The following is a 16,124-nucleotide window of genomic DNA, read 5'->3' as shown; positions in this document are numbered from 1 at the left end:
GAGTAGCATGTACAGTTAAACCTTGTAATTTTATCCTGGATCTAAGTATCAGAGGGATAACCATGTTAGTTTGTATCCACAAAAACAACGAGGAGTCCGGTGGCACCTTAAAGACTAATAGATTTATTTGGGCATAAGCTTTCATGGGTAAAAAACTCACTTCTTCAGATGCATGCAGAAAAGGCAACAGGGTTTGTTACAGGGATTGGTTCCTAGGTTAGTGTTTCTGTGGTGTGGTGTGTAGTTGCTGGTGAGTATTTGCTTCAGGTTGGGGGACTGTCTGTAAGCGAGGATTGGCCTGCCTCCCAAGGCCTGTGATAGCAAATCATTGATGATGCACTGGAGAGGTTTTAACTGGGGGCTGTACGTGATGGCCAGTGGTGTTCTGTTATTTTCCTTGTTGGGCCTGTGCTGTAGTAGGTGACTTCTGAGTACCTGTCTCGCTCTGTCAATCTGTTTCCTCACTTCCCCAGGTGGGTATTGTAGTTTTAAGAATGTTTGATAGAGATCTTGTAGGTGTTTGTCTCTGTCTGAGGGATTAGAGCAAATGTGGTTGTATCTTAGGGCTTGGCTGTAGATAATGGATCGTGTGATGTGTCCTGGATGGAAGCTGGAGGCATGTAGGTAAGTATAGCGGTCAGTAGGTTTCCGGTATAGGGTGGTGTTTGTGACCATCACTTATTTGCACTGTAGTGTTCAGGAAGTGGATCTTTTGTGTGGACTGATCCAGGCCAAGGTTGATGGTGGGGTGGAAATTGTTGAAATCCAGGTGGAATTCTTCAAGGGCCTCCTTCCCATGGGTCCATATGATGATGATGTCATCAATGTAGCGTAAGTAGAGGGGACAAGAGCTGAGGAAACATTGTTGTAAGTCAGCCATAAAAATGTTGGCATACTGTGGGGCCATGCGGGTATCCATAGCAGTGCCACTGACATGAAGGTATAAGTTGTCCCCAAATCTGAAATGGTTGTGGGTGAGGATAAAGTCACAAAATTCAGCCACCAGGTGTGCCGTGGCCTCATCAGGGATACTGTTTCTGACAGCATGTAGTCCAGCCTCGTGTGGAATATTAGTGTAAAGAGCTTCTACATCCATGGTGGCCAGGATGGTGTTTTCAGGAAGATCACCAATGCAGTGGAAGTCGGTGGTGTCTCGAAGATGGCTAGGAGTGCTGGTAGCTAGGGTCTGAGGAGAGAGTCCAAATAGCCAGATAATCCTGTTGTAAGAGTACCAATGCCTGAGATGATGGGGCATCCAGGATTTCCAGGTTTATGGCTCTTGGGGAGCAGATAGAATATCCCTGGTCGTGGCTCTAGGGGTGTAGATTTGTTCCCATGCTGTAGCAAGGAGTTTCTTGAGCAGATGGTGTAGTTTCTTTTGGTACTCCTCAGTGGGATCGGAGGATAGTGGCCTTTAGAATGTGGCAACTACACACCACACCACAGAAACACTAACAGAGAAACCAATCCCTGTAACACACCCAGTTGCCTTCTCTGTCCCCATATCTACTCTAGCGACACCATCATAGGACCCAACTACATCAGCCACACCATCAGGGGCTCATTCACCTGCACATCTACCAATGTGATATATGCCATCATGTGCCAGCAATGCCCCTCTGCCATGTACATTGGCCAAACCAGATAGTCTCTACGTAAAAGGATAAATGGACCCAAATCAGACATCAGGAATGGTAACATACAAAAAGCAGTAGGGGAACACTTCAATCTCCCTGGACATTCAATAACAGATTTAAAAGTAACTATTCTTGAACAAAAAAACTTCAAAAACAGACTTCAAAGAGAAACTGAAGAGCTACAATTCATTTGCAAACTTAACACCATCAATTTGGGCTTGAATAGGGGCTGGAGGGTGGCTGGCTCACTACAAAAGCAATTTTCCCTCTCTTGGTATTAACACCTCCTCATCAAGTATTGGGAGTGGACCACATCCATCCTGACTGAATTGGCCTTGTCAACACTGGTTCTCCACTTGTAAGGTAACTCCCTTCTCATCATGTGCCAATAGATATTTATGCTTGTATCTGTAATTTTCACCCCATGCATCTGACGAAGTGGTTTTTTTACCTACAAAAGCTTATACCCAAATAAATCTGTTAGTCTTTAAGGAGTCAGCGTACTCCTCGTTATTCTGGACCTAGGTTATCCGTTCTCATGTCTGAGAAATCTCCCCTCTCTGTCCCTGTATTACACAGTTACATGTATGGTGGAAGGCAGGGTCTGATACTTTTTTTATAGAGTTCAACATTCTGTACTGTTGGCAACAGGATAATAGACTAAATGGACCACTGATCCAGTATAGCATAAGAAATTCATATGGTCTCAGCTCCTTCTGAATCACAACCTTTTTATTTTAGTAGTAATTTCAAATAAGAAATCAAATGCTATAAAATCCTCTTGAAATAACAACAAATGTGAACTGAAAGCACACTGATTCTAAACTGTTAGTTTTGATTTTTTCTATTTGTAGACTACAGTTATACTGTATCTAAGTGACAGTGTTACTTAGTTGCTGCCATATCAAAGTAACAAAGAGTTTATGAAAACCATGTGTCTGTCTATTCACTCACCTAACCCCCAGTTAAATTCATTCCCTACTGGGTTGGAATGCAGCATTTGTTGAACACCAAAGCAAAGTTCCAGACCATTTAGGACAGGAAATGCATCAGAATACCTTATCAAGTTGAAGTTGCAGGGGTAATTTTAAATATTAAAGACTGGATGTAATATCTAAATTGGAATTTGGCCAAGAGAGACAGGTAACTTCCCTACTATTGCAAAATAATACCATGGAATGGAGATATATCTATATCCATTCCATGGTATTATTTTGCAGTTGTGTACACACACACACACACACACACACACACACACACACACACACACACACACACACACACACACACTTTAATGCACAGCTATTTTTCCAAGAATCTCAGTGCATTTGTGTGTATGTGTGTGTGTGTGTGTGTGTATATATATATATATATATATATATATATATATATATATATATATATATAAAATATTTAATACTGTGTCTCTTAATGTCATGTTGGTGCATTAGCCAAATACCAACTCAGAGGTAAGTGTCAGCCACTGAATCATTAAAAACACTTCCTGCAGCACCTTAGGATTACCTTGAAGTTCTATCATAATACTGATTGGGACTGACCTAAAATAATTTGAGATCTGATGATATCACAGCGTAAGATACCATTTATACAAATGAATATGTAAACAGTGAATATTATCTTGCTGCAGAGCTCAATGTATGTTTAGCATTATGAAGGTAGACTTGTCCTTGGTTGGGAAGCAGCCTCATCAGTTTTAACTCATTTCTTTTGCAGATGTAGAGTGTGTATCAGAGTTGAGACTCATGAATGCATTATTGAAAATCACTAGAGCAGCATGCTCAGTTCACGAGGAGCCAAGAGCCACCCACAGGAATACTGATATTGAGCAGGGTAGCACTATTCAGATCAGTGGCTACCCACAACCACAGCAGTGTGAGAGCAGTACTCTTCTTTGACAGGATGGGGCAGCAGCTATAGTCCAGAATAAAAGCTCTGGTGGTCACTACTTATGCATCAATGTTACAAAGTGTTGTAATGGGTCCTAGAGTCTCAGCTCTGATAAACGCTGCATTATGTCTTCAGTAGACACCAGTAATAAGAAGTGAAGCAAGCCTGGAGAGAAGGCAACAGCCTGGAGTGGGAGGCGGAATCCTACTATATATTTGTGTGGTATTTGAAGTTAAAATCTCAACCTCAAATGTACACACTAAGACAGAGCAGTTGTAATAAGGGGAGTAAAAGGAGGAGGATTCTGCTTCTGGGAGGGAAATAATGTTTTCTGAGCCCAACATTGTGAACACAGAACATAACAAGAATCCTACTACTGGATCTGATATAATTGTGATCTGCATTCTTGTTGTAAGTAATTCTAGTAGGCTATTGAATAAAGCAATGCTGTGTTTTCCTTTCCTTAAATTATTTTATTGACCTCTATAGTGTTCAGAAAATTAATGCTTTTGCACTGAGTCAAAATAATAACTCTTTCATGTAGGCTAATAGATTTGCTGTTTAGAAGATTGTTTATGCACAAAAAGTTAAATTTATGCAAACTAAATGTCCCTCTAGTAGTTCACTTTCAAGCAACTCAGGTTAAATTTACTGATTTTCATCTCAGAAATGGCTAAACAGAATGTCAGGCCCCCCCTCCCCACCCCACCCCTCCCAAAAAATTGCGTTTGACTTGCTTTCAGCTCAACGAGCTATTTTTCCAAGAATCTCTGTGCATTAAAAATAGGGACTGCCACTTCACCCATAATCATAGCATTGCTAGTATGATATATGCCAGGGGTGGCCAACCTGTGGCTCCGGAGCCACATGCGGCTCTTCAGAAGTTAATATGTGGCTCCTTGTATAGGCACCAACTCCAGGGCTGGAGCTACAGGTTCCAACTTTCCAATGTGCCAGGGGATGCTCACTGCTCAACCCCTGGCTCTCCCACAGGGCCTGCCCCCACTCCACTCCTTCCCACCCCCTTCCCTGAGCCTGCCATGCCCTCGCTCCTTCCCCTCCCCCCCAGAGCCTCCTGCATGCCATGAAACAGCTGATCAGGAGGTGCGGGGAGGGAGGGGGAGGCACTGATCAGCAGGGCTGCCAGTGGGCGGGAGGAGCTGGGAGCGGGGGAGCTGATGGGGGGCTGCTGACGTATTACTGTGGCTCTTTGGCAATGTACATTGGTAAATTCTGGCTCCTTCTCAGGCTCAGGTTGGCCACCCCTGATGTATAGTAAGAGAGTTGGGTCATGGGTCCCCTATGTAGACATGACTGTGTGCCCTTAATTACATTTTCTAGTGTGCATTCTTAACTGAAGAATTTTTTGTTTTGTCCAATGAGAATGATTATAATCTAATTATTGCTCCCTTGTGTCCTGTAGTTAAAGCTTTCCATCTCAAGTATGATGAAGTACGTCTAGATCCAAATGTACAGAAATGGGATGTGACAGTATTAGAATTAAGCTATCACAAACGGCACTTGGACAGACCAGTATTCCTACGTTTCTGGGAAACTTTGGACAGGTAAATACGCTGAAAACTTTTACTATGAGTTTTTTGTGGGGAGGGAGAATAAGGTGTCAAGGAAATTGTATATCTTAGAAAGATCCAAGCAATAGCTTGGAGACAAAATACTGCTTGCTATTCATGATTATGACACTGCAAAGCCACCTTAAATTTCCAAAAAAGTACAGATAGACCTAGGGGGGAATAACTAGTCTTCTTGGAATGAAAAGTGTCAGTTTAATTCAAAAGAGTGTGATGGTAAAACTGCTGCTAAACCATCTACTAATACTAAGTCCATACCTACAGTTTTTTCATAATGTAGAGAAGGAGCTTGAGGAACAAGTGTTATGAACAATTTCCCATGTAGCAGTTCAATAAACATTAAGAAAACAGATGATCCTATTGTATCAATTTGTAAATTTAGTTTGATTTTGATACTGTGATTGTTTAACAGCAAAATATTTAAACAAGGCTGGGATTTTCAAAACTGCCTAAAGCACCTAAATCCCATTGAAGTTAGAATTCCTTCAGGCTTCTCTGAAAATCCCAGTGAAATCACTCATTTCCAAACTTCATTATTTTTTTATCTCCCCATCAACATCTTCCACAAATAACTGCACAAATGTTTCTAAAGGCTTCCCAGAAATGACTGATCAAAATGAACTTTAGATTCCTTTTCTTATAGTCTTATAATTTCAGATGTAATTTAATGTCTTCAGTAAGGCATTTGACACAATCTCACATGACATTCTCATAAGCAAATTACAGAAATGTCGTCCAGATGAAATTACTATAAGGTGGGCACAAAACTATTTGAAAGACTGTACTCAGAGTAGTACTTCTTCGAGTGATTGTTCATGTGCATTCCACAATAGGTGTGCGTGCTCGCTACGTGCACCGGTGCCGGAAGTTTTTCCCCTAGCAGTACCCGTAGTGGAGCGTCCCTAGCGACTCCTGGAGTGGCGGCACCATGGACCAGTATAAGGGGCGCTGCGTGCTCCCCCTACCCTCAGTTCCTTCTTGCCGCCAGTGAAGGTGCTTTGGAACTGCTTGTGCTCCAGCTCTCTGCTGTAGTTTTCCCTATTTGGACTGTCGTTTAGCTGGCAAAATGGTAAAGGTTCTCCTGGTGGGCTGCCGATCACGGCGTCTCACCAGTGGCTGCCCCACTCCAGCTTATACTGGATTACCTCCTTCATCTCAGAGCCCAAGGCCTAGCGTCCTCGTCCGTCAAAGTGCATCTGGCAGCCATATCGGCCTTCCGCCCGCCAGTCCTGAGCCACACAGTCATGTGGCTGGTCGATTTTTCTCACGTCATGACTGGTCGATTCCTTAAGGGCTTGGATCCCCTCTTTCCTTATGTTAGGCCCCCGGTCCCACAGTGGGACCTGAACTTGGTTCTGGCCAGGCTGACAGGGCCTCCATTTGAGCCACTTGCCACATGCTCCTGGTCCTACCTTTCATGGAAAGTAGCCTTTCTTGTGGCAATCATGTCTGCTAGCCCTGACCTCCGAACCCCTGTACACGGTATTTCATAAAGATAAGGTCCAGCTCTTCCCACACCCTTCATTCCTCCCCAAGGTGGTCTCCTCCTATCATATAAGCCAGGACATTTTCCTTCCGGTGCTCTGTTCCAAGCCCCATACGTCTAGTGAGGAGCGCCATCTCCACATGCTAGATGTGAGATGGGCCCTGGCATTTTACCTGGAACAAACAAAACCGTTCAAGAAGTCTTCACAGCTGTTCATCGACACGGCCGAATGCATGAAGGATGCCGATCTCCACTCAGCAGCTCTCCAGCTGGATCACTTCATGTATCCGCACTTGTTACAACCTGGCGGGAGTTCCCCCGCCACCGATTGTGAGAGTGCACTCGACAAGGGTGCAAGCCTCGTCGGCCGCCTTTCTAGCTCACATCCCTGTTCAGGACATTTGTAGGACTGCTACATGGTCATTGGTCCACACGTTCACCTCGCATTATGCGATCATCTCCCAGACCATGGAGGACGCTGGGTTCAGCAGGGCAGTGCTCCATCTGTGAACTCCTACCCACCTCCAACAGGTATAACTTGGAATCATCTATTGTGGAATGCACATGAGCAATCACTCGAAGAAGAAAAGACAGTTCTTCGAGTGATTGCTCATGTATATTCCATGTGCGCTCCTCCCACCCTCAGTTCCTTCTTGCCGCCAGTGAAGGTGCTTCGGAACAGCTCTGCTCCAGCTTTGCTGCAGCTCGTCCCCAAAACTGCTTGTTCGTTCAGTGTATGGTACCAACAGTTATAGCTTGGAATCACCTACTGTAGAATACACATAAGCAATCACTCGAAGAAGAAAAGACAGTTTCCTTTTCCGTAACTGGTGTTCTTCGAGATGTGTTGCTCATGTCCATTCCACATCCCACCCTCCTTCCCCACTATCAGAGTTGTCTGGCAAGAAGGAACTGAGGGTGGGAGGAGCGCGCAGTGCCCCTTATAACGCGCCATGGTGGCGCCACTCCAGGAGTCGCTGGGGCGCTCCCCTACAGGAACTGCTAGGGGAAAAACTTCTGGCACCGGTGCACGTGGCGAGCACGCACACCTATTGTGGAATGGACATGAGCAACACATCTCAAAGAACACCAGTTACGGAAAAGATAACTGTCTTTTATCAATGGTGTGCTGTCAAACTGGTGGGATGTATCTCGTGGGGTCCCACGGGGGTCTGTCCTGGGTCTAGTACTATTCAGTATTGTCATTAATGACTTAATGATGGAGAGGAGTATGCCTATATAATTTGTGGATGACATCAAGGAAGGAGGGATTGCTAGCACTTCAGAGAACAGGATTAGAATTCAGAACTACCTTGGCAAATTGGAGAATTGGTCTTTGAAATCAACAAGATGAAATTCAGTAAAGACGAGTGCAAAGTACTGTTCTTAGGAAGAAAAAAATCAAATGCACAATTACAAAATGGGGAATGACTGGCTAGGCAGTAATATTGATTAAAATAATTTGGGGGTTAGTGGATCACAAATGGAATATAAATCAATGTGATACAGTTGCAAAAAAGACTCATCATTCTGGGGTGCGTTAATGGGGATGTTATAAATAAGACATGGAAGTGCCACTCTACTTGGCATTAGTGAGGCCTCAGCTGGAGCACTGCATCCAGTTTTGGGCACCACACTGTACGAAAGATGTAGAGACACTGGAGAGAGTCCAGAGGAGAGCAACAAAAATGATGAAAGTCTTGGAAAATCTGACTTATGAGGAAATATTAAACAAACAAAAACTGGGCATATTTAGTCTTCAGGAAAAAAAAAAGAAAGAAAAAGACGGGGTATGGGTGGGGACTTGACAAGTTTTCAAATACGTTAAGGGCTGTTATAAAGAGGACGGTGATTAATTGTTCTGGATGTCCACTGAAGGTAGGACAAGAAGTAGTTGGCTTAATCTGCAGCAAGGGAGATTTAGGTTAGATATTAGGAAAAACTCTAACTATAAGGATAATAAAGCTCTGGAATAGGCTCTCAAGGGAAGCTGTGTAATCTGTCATTGGAGGTTAAAAACAGTTTAGACAAACACCTGTCAGCAGGATGGTCTGTTTACTTGATCCTGCCTCAGAGGGGGGGACTGGACTAGATGACTTCTCAAGGTCCCTTCCAGCCCTCCATTTCTGTGGTCTATAAACCAAGCCAGAGTTCCCTGAGAGGAAACATTTGACTGTCCTCCCTTCAGACATATGGAACACAGCATTGTACACAACTTTCATGACTCATGAAGAATCTTTTTTTGGATCTTTTAACATTTGTTAATGTTCTAAGAATTAGGTTTTAAAATAATTTTACTTTTCTCCCTACTGTGCAGCATTGTTCCTTGAATGAACACTTTCTATAACTACCAGAAAATGCTGTTAATGCTGTTTTTTGTTAACATTGCAGGTACATGGTAAAGCACAAATCCCATTTGAGATTCTGAATCCTCTGGCTGCCATTCATTTCGTGGAGTGTGATTGAGAAATATGAAAGATGCTCCAGTCTGGAGACTAAGGCTCTCACTGTATGCATTTGTCACGAACTTTACAAATGAAGAAAGGGTCACAGTTTAATCTTTTATAAGATCTTGTTTGGATGCTTCGTGCTATGGCAGGTTGATACCTGCTGTTATTACAAGCAAAAGTGTTTTGCTTAAAACTATTTTTTTAATAATGTTAGCCTTCTAGCCTGCAAATCAAATTGTATATTTTGATAGCAGCAGTTTCTTCCCCATTTTGTTAAGTTAGCAAAATTTTTAAACAGTATGTTTTTGTTCCTCATTAGAAAATAGGTCCATCTTCACTGAAGGTTACAGTGTGGTGTGTGTGTATATATATATATATATAGATGTTATGAGGCTTTCAAAATGACTTTGCTTCTGAGTTTAGCTCTGGTTTCCTTTGCTTTATTGTTTCACTTACTGAAAATATTTTGTTGTGAATGGTATTATGTTTTAGTCTATAGGACTTGCAAAACTAAGCAAAGTGACAATTGTTTTGGATAAATCAAAATGTCAACCTGTATATGTACTGTATATTCTGTTTTGTTGAAAAAGGGATGATGAAAAATCAAGAACCACTTCTTTGGGCTTATAATATTCCAGTTTAACAAATCTTTAAACTTTATTACAAATACATTCAAATAGTGTTAACACAGAATGTCCATCCTCCACACAGATCCTTTAATTTAAAATTTAAAGTGTGTATGTGTACACTACCACCTGTCAAATACTTTATATATGAGAGTCCAAACATTGTATAGACTAAACAATGAATAGAACGAGGGAGAGTTTGCTTTTTTTAAGTCACCACACAGAATTAATACTTTTAATGCCAGTACATTAGATAACCTCTAATGTTTTTCCCTTATGACAAAAGTAGCCCAAACCTTGTCTCCAGGAGTTGCCATTTTCTGATCTGAGCAGCTAATGCAGCCTTCCAGCAGTACTGCACTTGTACTCAAAATAAACCTACTCCAGTTACCAAAGAACACATTTGCTTGATCTAGATTATGAGCATCACTAAGGCAAGAAAACACTGGTATTTGTATGAGTTTATGGTAACTACTTACTTTATGACATAATTTAATATAGTTATACCAGTTGATATAATAGAATGATTAAATACTATAACATACATATGGACTTTTCTGGGGTAGAAAAAAATGTGCTTATATTTCTGCTCTTAAATTCCGAACCATGTTTCTTATGCTTTGCATTTGAGGTTTGACAAAAGTAAAATATTCTACATATTCATTTTCTTTTGCTTTTATTTCACATTTTATCTTCATTTTTTAATATAACTGGAAGCATAGCTCCTACAGAAGTTTTAGAACCATACTGGCATACCAGGGCTCTGAGGTCCCAATGGCTTTGGTGATACTTAACATTTTCATCTCAACTGTACTAAAACTACAATTTTTAAATTTAAAAGTAGGAAATATAAAAATCTCCCAATTCAAATTTTTTCATAGCAATTAAAATCCACATCAGTAGCACTAAGAGTGGAGTTTTGAATGGATATCACAAAATCACTGAGAAGAGCAAACAATTAAAGACTGTAAAATAATTAAATAAAATCCTTTTTAGAAAGTTCCTTTAACTGGTTTAAGAGGTTTGGTCAGATCCAGGTCACTGACTCTCCCACTAATTCTGTTTCACAGAATTAACCAGAATTTTCCTTTCTTTGTATCTCTTAACCTTGGATAAAACTAGGGAACAATTGTCATTAGCACAGCACTTTTACTGTGAAGAAATGATCAGTACAATTTGGGGTTTCATACTGCTGAAGTTCTGGGGCATCTAATATTTCTGTTTCTGCTGCTCAGAAATGGGACATTTTGTAGAGTTAGTACTATGTATGCAGGCAACGTACTTAGTTTTTAAAAGACTACTATAATGGGCAGCTGCAACTTTTCCCACAAGGTTTTGGTATGTACATGTACTGCTCACATGCATTATAATTTACAGATTATACTGTGTTTTTTTTAAATATGCAAAGTCCAATTGACATTCTCTTCTCCATCCTCTGTTTGTTGTGTTGTGTGTTAAAAGCACATGGTGCTACAGCTCATCAGTCAGTCTCAGACCCTGCAATGCTCAAGCTCAATGTGGCACACTGGAGGACAGCCTGATTCTGATTTCACTTACAGTGGTGTACATCCATTGGAGTCAGTGGAGTGATGCAGGTGTGAAACTGGCAGGAGAGCAGAATGTGTGAAATCTGTTGGTTGAACTGTACCATTTTTTGTGTATTCAAAGCCAGACTTTTAATCTTTTGGCATTTTCTATTTGCAATATAATATGTGATTACGATCTAAAACATATTTATGAAGGAGATGGCACTTTTAGGTCTCTTCATTCATGAAGGTAGTGAGGTATTTATCTAAGTCATTGTGCAATTAGTTCCCATTGACTTCAGTGGGAGTTGGATAAGGTCCTCACAGAATAGCTTTCCTGCGGTCTTTCTATATATACATTTATACACACATTATGAAACTACTTGGACGTAAAGTTTACCCATACAGCATCATTTTACAACAGATCAGGTGTTGGAGATCACTTTATGCTTAATTTATCTACAAATTAATGAAGTGTAAGGAAAACTGGTACCAGGAACTGGAGAAGCTGTACTATCTGCCATTTGTTTAAGTGAGCTGCATTCCTATTGGTGAGCAGTTTTAAGAGCTTGCAGTGCTGAGACGTGTACAAATTGTGTAAACTGTATTGAAAATTAAAATGTATAAGTGAGAATGTGAGCTATTTTACTGACTGTCGTTTTACATAAAAGTTAAATGACACAAGCAGTATAGGGTTCAAATATCAAATTGACTGTTTCCTCTCTATTCTAGTAGTTTTAATAATCAAAACTGCTTTGAAATATCTAAACAATAACACCTCTACTATCATTGTTTAAAAAGTACTAAAGCAAGATGGAAACTGGCTTACAGTGTGATATTCGGGGTTCCATACTGCCAGGGTTTAAAAAAAATTACAGCAATATTATAGCTGCCAATAGGGATCTTTTGAAATACCGATTTATATTAAAAATATTACTGCTTATAATTTATACAGAGCAAGAACTGTCTGTACACTACTTGAGCTTTCTGAACGCTGCACTGAACAAAGTGGCAGAAGCAGATCTCTTAAGTAAATGCAGAGGTAATTTCTTTTTAAATAGACTTGTATACCTGAAGAAATAACAGAGCAGCACCTTCAACTGAATAGGCTTAACTACTATATAGTTATTGGCAGGGAATTTTTTTCTATCAAGATAATTCTACAAGGATATGCTAAAAGCCAGTGCTTGAGCTACATGATTTATAGAACTATTCTACAATACTGTAAACTTCTTATTTTTTAATACAGATAAGGAGTAATATGTGGGAAGTGTACTATGTATTAAGTTCATAAAGGAGCTGAACCTATGATCAAGGATAATGTGATATTTGATGTCAGATAAATGTTTATCTGAACAGCACATTTGTTTTTGGCTTTCATTCTGTGTTCAATCACTGTATAAAATATTACTGTTCTCTTCAATGACTTTCAAAAATAAGTTTTATTGTTCTAACTTTTCATTCTCATACCCAATCAAATATGCACTTAGTTGCTAATACTTGCTAACACTGTACAAAAATAAGCTGGTCAAAATTAATGGATTAGATGGTGGGTTTAAAATTTAATGTTGTGAGGCTGTGCTCATTTTAATTCAAAAGCCATAACTAATGCCAAGTTCTTTATTAAACCAATGTGTTCATGAAAAATTAAAAATCCCTGCCTGAAGAAATTGTTGGCCTAACAGGTTAAAGTTCACCTGGAATGCTAAAAGAAATCATCTGTGGAAAAATGTGCCATATAGATTGGATTCTGTGAATATCAAATTGTAGCTCTCTAAATTGTTATGTAGCACCAGTTTTTTAAGGCGCTATGGTCCTGTTAGTTTCATTTGTCTGGACGAATACATGCTTCATTAGAAATTGTAAGTACACATTTATCTTTTTGGTTTGCTGTGCAGTCTTTTCCTTTACCCGAAGACCTTTAACATTGTATGTAAATCCTGAGGTAATAAGGAGTGGAAGGAAATCATTTAAAATGTGAAGAGGTTGGAGTGAAGTTCCTTCCTTTTGGCAGTATAAGCATGGTGTGCTGAGTCCAACAATCCTCTGCTTGGTGCCAGTGAGTATAGAGAATACTGCAATGTAACTTGTATGGGAGGGCTGCTGTTGACTTCCATTTTTCTGTCTGCTGGTGAGAAATATAATTGCTGTAAACTCAGAGAAAATGGTTATTTATTGAAGTAGAACACATTTTGGTAAGAAGCAAATGTTGACAGGCAGTGTTTCTAAGTTGACTTCACTGCATTCATTTTTCTTTAAACAGAAGTGGTTTTAAGATTTGTAAATGAGTGCAGATCCAAAGAATATTCTCAAATGTTTGAAATTTAAATCCATAAGCTAGTTTACATGTAAAGCTGGAAAAGTTCTGAGGTAATATATAAAATCTATATAAAAAAGTATTACTGTTCATGGATTTTATTTGCATCTGTAAATTCCCTTTCCATGTACTCTTCACTTATCCCAAAGTCAGAAAACCTGATTACCATGCTTGTGTACATTCCTGAAATTGTCAAATGTAAATCTTCCTGAAACTGTAATTGCCTGAAGTTCTGAGTGCAGATTTGTCTAAAATAACAAGCAATGAAGGAAGCAAAAAATGAAGCTTAACTTTAAATCTAGTTTGCCCAGCCTGCCTAATGAAACTGCTTGAGTGGCCCTGTGTGAACTAGAGTTTTTCAGTTACAGCTGCTGCCTTCTCAAATTGTATATGGGGGTGGGTTGAAATCCAGGCCATGCAGAAATCAATGGCAAAACTCCCACTGATTTCACTCAGGCCTAGATTTACCCAGTGTCCTAAAGACTGAGAGTTTTAAAATGAGAGATTCTCTAGAATCTTCCAGGAATGAAGAGTAGCAAGTTGAGATGGAGGAGACGTTTTATAAAAGTGTAAGGGTTGAATCTTGGGCAATTGTATTAGATCTTAGAAAAAATTGATCACACTTAGTATAAAGGTTCCAAAAACGGTTTTAAAAGGGTTAGTAAATGATTGATTAGTTGTTAGTCCAACCGGTCAATACTTTTCTTTATTGCTATATTTTATGATCCACTATAGCTTATGATCTATAATAGCTTTTACTGATGTACTTAGAATCATCTTTAACATACTATTGATGTTGGTAACATTCTTTATAACAGCTATTAATAATTTGTTAGCCATTTATAAATGGCACCTTAATATAAAGTGTGACCAAAAGGTTACCGTGGACTCTGGGCACTGGTAGTGTGACATCACTGGTGAGGGGACTTGAAGTGCTATTGTTGCTTACAAAGAAAACATCAGGCTGTATGTTTTAACTTGGCGGGGGGAGTTGGCTGTAATTGAAAATTGGATACCTCAAGTATTTATTAATCTCCCAGGATTAGTGTGTGTGTTCTCAAGTAGTTTGATAGCGCTAGCACACACCAGTGCATCTTCTCGTCTAAACATGTTTAAACATATGCTGTGATTGTTACAGGTTTAGCTGCATCTATGACCCATTTAGGGCACCCCTCAGCTCTCAGTCCTCATGTCTTCACCTCTCCTGGTGGGGGGAATCAGGTGATTTCTCACACTCTTAGATGGGGTCCTGGACTACAGCTGTCTGTACCAACTGTGCTCGCCTATCTGATCTAATTGAGTTTAGCATCTGCAGTTCCTCCCTTCAGGAGTCTGTGGCCAGCAGTGAATATAGTGACACACCAGCCATCTTAAAACAAAAGCATTGTTTAATCTTAAGAGTAGCAGCAAAGCATAATTTAGGGTGTTTACATGTATGTTTATCTTACCTAGAGTCCTAGGCAGACCTCTCTCTTCCTAACCTTTGGGAGTCTGGGACTCAGTCTCTTCTCTTAACACATTCTCCCCCTGACTTTAAGGACCTCTTATTAAATCCAGTCAAAACTTTTGTTCTCAAATTCCCAGGCTTTAATATGCTCCCCCAAACCAGTTTGAACTCTGCAGATGGTGGAGCTAAAGCATCAAATTAAAAGGCCCTTGCATTATGCCTCAAGTGTTTTGTAACAACCCCCCAAATGTATGTGTGTGTGTGTGTGTGTGTGTGGATGTCTTATGTCAAGTTATTGTCTTGCCTTCCTGGTTGTTTTCCCAACAGTTGATTTAATCCAAGATACTCATACACTAATTATCCCACTAACCAGGTCAAGATACAGTATACATAAATTATTACAGGCAGCTCTAAATCAATGTTGCCCTCCACAAATAATAAGCACCAGGCAGATCATTAATATCCTGATTCAATCAATAGACAAATGAGCAAAGGTTTTGCCTTAGAACCTGCTTTTTAGTGCAGGCTTTAATGGATTTCATCTGAATAGAATTTGTAATTTCCTTTCAGTGCAAGACTAGTCCACTAATATTTTACTGGTTTTCAGTCAGGGAACAGTGTGCTGCAGTTGCTTTGAGCTTCCGTTCTTGGAGGGCATTCTATTCCTGAGATGTACTATTGTGCCCTGTTGTAATTATGACAGGCGTTCCTTTTGATAATAAAAAGAATGAGGAGTACTTGTGGCACCTTAGAGACTAACACATTTATTTGGGCATAAGCTTTCGTGGGCTAAAACCCACTTCATCAGATGCATGGAGTGGAAAATACAGTAGGAAGATATATATACACAGAGAACATGAAAAGATGGGAGTTGCCATACCAACTCTAATAAGACAAATCAATTAAGGTGGGCTATTATCAGCAGGAGGAAAAAAAACTTTTGTAGTGATAATCAGGATGGCCTATTTCAAACAGTTGACAGGAAGGTGTGAGTAACAGTAGGCGGAAAAATTAGAATGGGGAAATAATTTTTAGTTTGTGTAATGACCCATCCACTCCCAGTCTTTATTCAGGCCTAATCTGATGGTGTCCAGTTTGAAAATTAATTCCAGTTCTACACATTCTTGTTGGAGTCTGT

At 40.0% G+C, this 16,124-nt stretch overlaps 1 protein-coding gene across 1 annotated transcript in view; it reads left to right on the top strand.

The window, feature by feature from the left end:
- The window catches only part of CDC73 (cell division cycle 73), a 194,808-nt gene extending 185,106 nt beyond the window's left edge, over nt 1-9,702 (top strand). The window contains exons 16-17 of the mRNA XM_065408934.1: nt 4,969-5,110; nt 9,012-9,702. Coding sequence (XP_065265006.1) covers nt 4,969-5,110; nt 9,012-9,048 — 179 coding nt within the window. The 3' untranslated portion in view covers nt 9,049-9,702. The remainder of the gene's footprint in view (nt 1-4,968; nt 5,111-9,011) is intronic.
- Nucleotides 9,703-16,124: the final 6,422 nt, after the last annotated feature.

Source organism: Emys orbicularis, chromosome 8 (assembly GCF_028017835.1).
Source record: "Emys orbicularis isolate rEmyOrb1 chromosome 8, rEmyOrb1.hap1, whole genome shotgun sequence".
Classification (NCBI taxonomy): Eukaryota; Metazoa; Chordata; order Testudines; family Emydidae; genus Emys; species Emys orbicularis.
Note: the sequence above shows the minus strand (reverse complement) of the source record. Positions and strands in the feature narration are given on the sequence as shown.